General features: G+C 37.3%; 1 protein-coding gene across 1 annotated transcript in view; it reads left to right on the forward strand.

Moving 5' to 3' along the window:
* The window catches only part of IARS1 (isoleucyl-tRNA synthetase 1), a 98,540-nt gene extending 96,242 nt beyond the window's left edge, over nt 1–2,298 (forward strand). The window contains exon 34 of the mRNA XM_024551051.3: nt 1,371–2,298. Coding sequence (XP_024406819.1) covers nt 1,371–1,453 — 83 coding nt within the window. The 3' untranslated portion in view covers nt 1,454–2,298. The remainder of the gene's footprint in view (nt 1–1,370) is intronic.
* The last annotated feature ends 5,429 nt before the right edge of the window (nt 2,299–7,727 follow it).

The raw sequence follows: 7,727 nt of genomic DNA on the forward strand, positions 1-7,727 counted from the left end.
AATTAGAAGGATGATATAATGCTTACAGTTTGAAAAACTCACTGATGCCTTTTTGATTCTTCCACTCGATTCTAAACATCATCTTTAGATCCTGGAGTTATCTATTAAGGAAGCAGCTTCAGAGTATTTTTGCACTGAGAATTTTTGCTAGGACAAGAGCTATTTTTAGAGAAAGTTGATCCTTCCCTTTGAATTCAGATCTAACTGCAAAGTGCCCTAAACTAGGCAAAGAAAACTTTTTAAATGTTTTTTTACTCTCTCTCTTTTTGTGTTTTTATATATTCATTGTTAATCAATAGTGTTTGTGTTATGCTTTGTATATTCAAATTTTTTATCTTTGGCCGTATTGGCTCATATATTCTTTGACATGAGCCCTTCATTGTTTTTAAAAAATTATTTTCTGACATTGTAAGGTGTGTCCTAGGCTTACCATGCGCTCTTCCCCAGATTTGGAAATAGCTGTTCTTCATTGTGTTACAGGAAGTTAATATTTAGAAGCCACAAATCTGGGATACTGGCTTAGTTTTGCTCCTCGGCCTTTTCTGTAGATGGAGGAAATATCTGTGGAGTGGTATGGAAGGAGGGGGTATGGGGATATTTTGAGCAATACCCAGAGTTAGTAAGTTGAGGCCACAGTCCTCCATAACTTTAAACCAAGACTTGAACCCCAGCTGTAAGAAATTAGGGTTCAACTACAAACTCAGAGAGAGGGGTTCACACAAGACCACTGTCACTTCTGGCACCAACTGCAAGTTCCGAGGGTTTCCCCAAACCACTCTCAGGTTTAATAATTTACTAGCAGGTTTCATAGAAGTACATTTATTATAGGACAAAGATAAAACCATGAACCAGGCCAAGAAATAGATGTGCAGGGCCAAGTATGGGAGGGGTCCAAACAGAGTTTCAGCTGTCCTCTCCCCAAGGAGTCATGGACAGTTGTTACCTCCTCCTGGCACCAATGCATGTTGGTATGTACAGTTATTTACCACCCAGAGAAGCTCACCTGAGCCTTGGTGTACAGGACTGGTCTGGAGGCTTTATTACATAGGCACGCTTGATTTGTTGCCCACATGCTGAGTTTACTCTTGCCCTGGATCATATGGTTGGTCTCTCTGGTATAGTCACTTCCACCCTAAGTCATCTGTTTAGCATAATCCCAGCAGGTGTGATCAAGAACCCACCATGAATAACAACACACATGACTATCACTGAGAAAGTTCTATGGATTTAGAAGTTCTCTAGGAGCTGGGACAAACATCAGACCTCTGTTTGGGTTCAGGCCAAACTCATATAGCTACTTGGGCAGTTAACATTTTAAAAATATGCAGAATAGGTAGAAAATTTATTTCTTTTTCTTCTTTTCATTCTAGAAATTACAGAAAAAATCCCCATGAAGACTTTGAACACGAAGACTGTGTATATTTCTACATTTCCCACATCATCTGACTTCTAACATTTTGTTATCAATGAGGTTCAGTTACCCTTTCCCTGGCATGTATCTGTCCCTACATATATACAAACACATATATACATGTAAATAGACATATATAGAAGATACTTCTTTCAGGTACATGGGTATAATATGCTGCTTTTGGCATAAGTTAGAAGTGGGATTGATTCATCAGGTAGCTTGAGACCTATACAGTCGTGTTGGGAGAAGGTTACAAAGTTACCTCAGCACTGTAGTTTATTTCTATTCTTGAATTCTTAATTATAGAAGGTAGAAGTGATGAAAATGGCATAATATATGTCATTCTTTTATGTGGTCTTTTAAAGCTTATTGAAAGAATGAATAACTATCTTCACTTTCCTGGAGAATTTCATGGAATATTTTGTTCCACTAAAGCATAAAAAAATAAGCTTTCTCTCAGATGATAAATGGGTTAAAAGTAATTTATTCTTCCATAGTTTAATGAAAATTGAAACTTATTGTCTTCAAAGAACACAAAAACTTAATAGTGACTTGATATTAACACAGTGGACTTAACATTTAATTTTACTTCTGCCCAAAATCCTGTGTGTGACAGAAGTATCAACCAAGACAAAATTAGATCGGCAAGATTTATTGGGGGAAACATACATGAAAAATAAAGGGGAAGGGGAGCAAGCATAGGTAGAGGGAACCTTCAGACTACAATTTAGGTCTGCACCTGTGAAAAGTTAAGAGGGAAAAAGGAAAATTGATTACAAAAAGCCAAGACTGCTGTGCAACTCTCAAAATATCTTGATCAGGCCAAACAAAGTCCCCAGGCAAGGATCCAAAAATAAAATAAAGAGTTTAGAGTTTGGTAGAAATAACTTGTCTTTGTATCCCTGCATTATTTATTTCGTGGCTTGGACCATGGGCATACCTTCAGCATAGATCTCTTAGTGGATCTGAAAATGTAGTAACTAGAAGCTATCGACCAGCTGTGCTCCTTACATCACATTTTCCTGAAGGGAGATCTGAATTCTGTGACTCTGGCTGCTACAATAACTATTCAAATGCACAAATGTGGAAGAAACAAAACAGAAAGTAAGTGTTGGCAAGGATGCAAAGAAATTGTACCTTTATGCACTGTTGGTGGAAATATAAAATGGTGGCGGTGGGAATGTAAAATGTTGCATTCACCATGGGAAATAGTATGGAGATTCCTCAAAAAATTAAAAATGGAAGTGTCATATGTTCCAGCAATCCCACTTGGGCATATTTTCCAAAGAATTGAAACCCAGATTCATTACAGTATCATTCATAACAATGAAGACGTGGAGCAAATGTGGAATATATATAAATTGAATAGTATCAGTTGTTTGTTGAAATCACAAAAAGGATGAATGCTGTATGAAGTACCAATAGTAGTCAAACTTGTTGAAACAATACAATGGTGTTGCAAGGAGCTGCAGGTAGACAGAAATGGTGGGGGAGTGTTAAAATGGAATAGTTATTTTGTAGGAGGAGGAAGTTCTAGAAGTCATTTAGACAAAAGATAAATATAGTTAACACTACTAAACTTTATGCTTAAAAATGGTTGTTATCTTTATGTAATTTCTAGCACAATTTTTACTTCTTTTTTTTTTTTTGTCAAAGGAACAAAAGCCAACTTGAAATAGAAAAATTTGAAAAGCAACAGCAAAAACTTAGTAATTGGACTAAAATCCAAAATATCATATTGTTCTCCATGCATATTCATAACCTGCAGTTTTGCTTTTTTATGGTCTCCATTTATACAGTGAAAATGGTTAGCACAGTTTGAAAGTATTAATTGGAAAATTTTAGAAATAAACAATTCATAAGCTTTCATGAAATCTTGCCATCTGCAATACCATGGATGGACCTAGAGGATATTGTGCTAAGTTAAATAAGATAGACACTGAAAGACAAATGCCTTATGATTTTATTTACCCTATTTTGCCATGTATAATGTGCACTTTTTGCTCAGATTTTTGAGGGACAAATAAGGACGTGCATTATACATGGTAGTGCTAATTCCACATCTATATAAATGTTTTTAATTCTTTTATTTATGCTTATGTGTTAAAAGTATAACTCTAGAAAGTAATGACAATATCTGTATGCAAAATACTACCCTGGAATGCAATGATCTGTTTCATTTCTAATAACAAATGAATGAATGAATGAATCAAAATAAAACAAGATTTTCTTTCCTAAAAAGTTTGGGCCCAAAACATGAGTGCACATATACACTGCAAAGTACAGTGTATATGGAATCTGAAAAAATAAAACAGAAAGACTCAGATACAGAGGACATTTGGAGGGGGGTTGGAGGAAAGGGCAAAAAGAAGAAGGAATTAAGACGTACAAATTGGTAGTTACAGAATACTCACGGGGATTTAAAGTATAGCATAGGAAATAGAGACTCTCGGCCAAGATGGAGGCCTAGGTAGACACACTGTGCCTCCTCGCACAACCAAAAGTAGGACAACAACAATTTAAAAAACAAAAAACAACCAGAACTCACAAAAGATCAACTGTATGGAAGTCAGACAAGCAAGGAGATAAAGAAGAAACATGCATCCAGACCAGTAGGAGGGGCGGAGGCAGGCAGCTGGGCAGAGAGGACCAAACAAGGTGGTGGATTGTGAAGCGGGGTGGGCAGAGCTGCAGCTGGTGCACCCGGTGACAGACCACACAACCCAGAGTTCCAGCATGGGGAAATAAAGCCTCAAACCACTGAGTGAAAGCACCTGTGGAGGTTAACGTGGCAGCAGGAGAAACTCCCAGCCTCACAGGAGAGAGCGTTAGAGAGACCCACAGGGACCTAGAGTGTGCACTATCCCACCCACTCAGGAATCAGCACGAGAGGGGCCCAATTTGATTGTGGGTAGCGGAGGGAGTGACTGAAAACCAGCAGAGAGCTGAGCAAGCGCCATTGTTCCCACTCAGACCCCCCTCCCCCACATTTGTCACAGTGCAGCAACCAGCGTTACCTCACCCTGGTAGACACCTAAGGCTCCGCCCCTTTACATAACAGGCACACCAAGACAAAAAAAAAATGGCCCAAATGAAAGAACAAAACAAAGCTCCAGAAAAAATACAACTAAGCAATGAAGAGATAGCCAACCTATCAGATGCGCAGTTCAAAACACTGGTAATAGGAAAGCTCACAGAATTGGTTAAATTTGGTCTCAAATTAGATGAAAAAATGAAGGCTATGCTAAGAGAAACAAAGGAAAACATACAGAGAACCAATAGTGATGGGAAGGAAACTGGAACTCAAATCAACGGTGTGGACCGGAAGGAAAAAAGAAACATCCAGCCAGAAAAGAATGAAGAAACAAGAACGCAAAAGAATGAGGAGAGGCTTAGGACCTTCCAGGACATCTTTAAACGTTCCAACATCCGAATTATAGGGGTACCAGAAGGAGAGGAGGAAGAACAAAAAATTGAAAACTTATTTGAACAAATAATGAAGGAGAACTTCCCTAATCCAGCAAAAGAACTAGACTTTCAGGAAGTCCAGGAAACTCAGAGTCCCAAAGAAGCTGGACCCAAGGAGGAACACACCAAGGCACATCATAATTGCATTACCCAAGATTAAATTGACAGAGAGAACCTTAGAAGCAGCAAGAGAAAAGGACACAGTTACCTACAAAGGAGTTCCCATAAGACTGCCAGCTGATTTCTCCAAAGAGACCTTTCAGGCAAGAAGGGGCTGGAAAGAAGTATTCGAAGTCATGAAAGGCAAGGACCTACATCCAAGATTACTCTATCCAGCAAAGCTATCATTTAGAATGAAGGGCAGATAAAGTGCTTCCCAGATAAGGTCAAGTTCAGGAGTTCATCACCACTAAGCCCTTTTTATAGGAAATGTTAAAGGGACTTATCTAAGAAAAAGAAGATAAAAAATAGGAACAGTAAAAATGACAGCAAACTCACAGTTATTAACAACCACACCTAAAACCAAAACAAAAGCAAACTAAGCAAACAACTAGAACAGAAACGGAACCACAGAAATGGAGATCACATGGAGGGTTATCAACGGGGGAGAGAGGAGGGACAGGTACAGAGAATAAGTAGCATAAATGGTAGGTAGAGTTTTGACAGGGGGAAGATAAAAATAGTATAGGAAATGTAGAAGCCAAAGAATTTATATGTATGACGAATGGACATGAACTATAGGGGGGAAATGTGGGAGGGAGGGGGTGTGCAGGTTGGAGTGGAGTAAAGGGGAGGAAATGGGACAACTGTAATAGCATAATCAATAAAATATATTAAAATAAGTTTGAATATAAAAAGATAGAGTATAGCATAGGAAATAGAGTCAGTAATATTGTAATAACTATCTATGGTGCCAGGTTGGTGCTAGACTTCCAGGTATTCACCTCATAAGTTAAATACAAGTCTAATCACTGTGTTGTACACTTGAAAGTAATATATTTTCACTATGTCTACTGTAATTGAAAACTAAAAATTATTTTTAAAAAACAAAAATTATGTTTCAAATTGCAAACCATTCTGATTAGGATAATGAAATCTTTAGTCGTTCCCCTTCTGTCCTTCCCAGTATGTGAATCATCCCTTTACGCAGAATATCCATGTGTAGATGCTACCTGTCCATTAGAGGCTAGAAACAAGTTACACAATGTTTTGTAAGTGTATAAGGAAAAAAACCCAAATGTAAATTTCCTATACTTCAATAATTAAGGGGTTATCAACACATTTTCAGACATTGGAAACTAATTTGTCACTAGAAGACCTACCACTAATGATTGGCTAGAGGCAGTTATTCAAATAGAAAAGTATTTTAAAACCTTTTAATATAAAGAAGAAAGACCAAGAGGAAGAGCAGAAATGTGGGTACATAATAATGGACTGTCTTTCATGAGTTTTATAAATCATTTAATGATTGATACAATTATACCATCTTATACTCAAGTCAGTGATATTTAAAAATGTGGGCCTAAATGGAAGTAAAGTTCTACTAAATTTATTCAAAGCGGTAGAATGTTCATAGTATTGGACTGTGATACCTCATAGGTATGTCATAATACACAGCAACCATTAACAATGAGATACACTCAGGCACTAGATTTAAATCAAGATGGATATTTAAAATGTACAAGTATCCCACAGACAAGAAGAAAACAAATGAGAACTAGAGGCAACAAAAAAGATGGTCAGACATAAAAGCACTAACCTATCACTAATTAACCTTAAGTGTAAATGGTCAATATATGCTAATCAAAAGGATCAAAGGGCAGAGTGGATTAAAAACCACGATGCAAGTATATGTTATTTACAGGAATTTCATTTCAAATTCACTTCAGCATATATGTAGATTGAAATTGAAAGAATGGAATAAATACCATGCAGACAGTATTCTTTAAGAAACAAAACAAGCCCTGACTGGTGTAGCACAGTGGGTTGGGTGTCATCCTGCAAACTGAAAACTTGCCAGTTCAATTCCCAGTCAGGGCACATGCTTGGATTGTGGACCAGGTTTCCAGCTGGGGGCATGCAAGAAGCAATCAGTGAATGTTTCCTTCACTCTTCCTTCCCTTTTCACTAAAAATATTGTTTAAATTATAAAAGAAACAAATGGCTGTATTAGTACCCAATAGCATAGACTAAAGGAAATAAAAGTGGTAAATATGAAGAGGGACACTAATAATGATAATGAAGTCAAAGTCCTAGACCAGGTGTGTCAAACTCATTTTCACCGGGGACCATATCAATCTCACGGTCGCTATCAAAGGGCCAAATGTAATTTTAGAACTGTTTAAATGTAAGTACTCCTTAACTAGGGGCAAGGAGCTTGGCACTGCCACCGGATAGAAACAAAGGTGCCAGGCTAGATAAAACAAGGTGGAGGGCTGGATTTAGCCTGTAGGCCTTTTATTTGCCACCTCTGTCCTAGTGAGACATAACAACTCTAAATGTTTTTGCATGAAATAACACGGCCTCAAAATGTTTGCAACAAAAATAATGGAACAGAATAGAGAGCCCAGAAATAAACCACTGCCTTTATAGTCAGTACTTGATAAATGAGGCATAAACAATGAGCTAAAGGTAGTTTATTACATAAATTGTAAACTTGAATAGGCACATACAGAGAAAATGAAACTAGACCACCTTCTTATGCCACACATAAGAATTAAAATGTACTAAAGACTTAAATTTTAGATTCAAAACTGTAAAAATCCTACAAGAAAATAAGTAGTAAAATCGTGGACATTTCTCATTGCAACATGTTTCTGGTTTATCTCTTCAGGCAAGGGAAACAAAA

The sequence above is a fragment of the Desmodus rotundus genome, chromosome 3 (genome assembly GCF_022682495.2).
Source record: "Desmodus rotundus isolate HL8 chromosome 3, HLdesRot8A.1, whole genome shotgun sequence".
In the NCBI taxonomy this organism is placed as follows: Eukaryota; Metazoa; Chordata; class Mammalia; order Chiroptera; family Phyllostomidae; genus Desmodus; species Desmodus rotundus.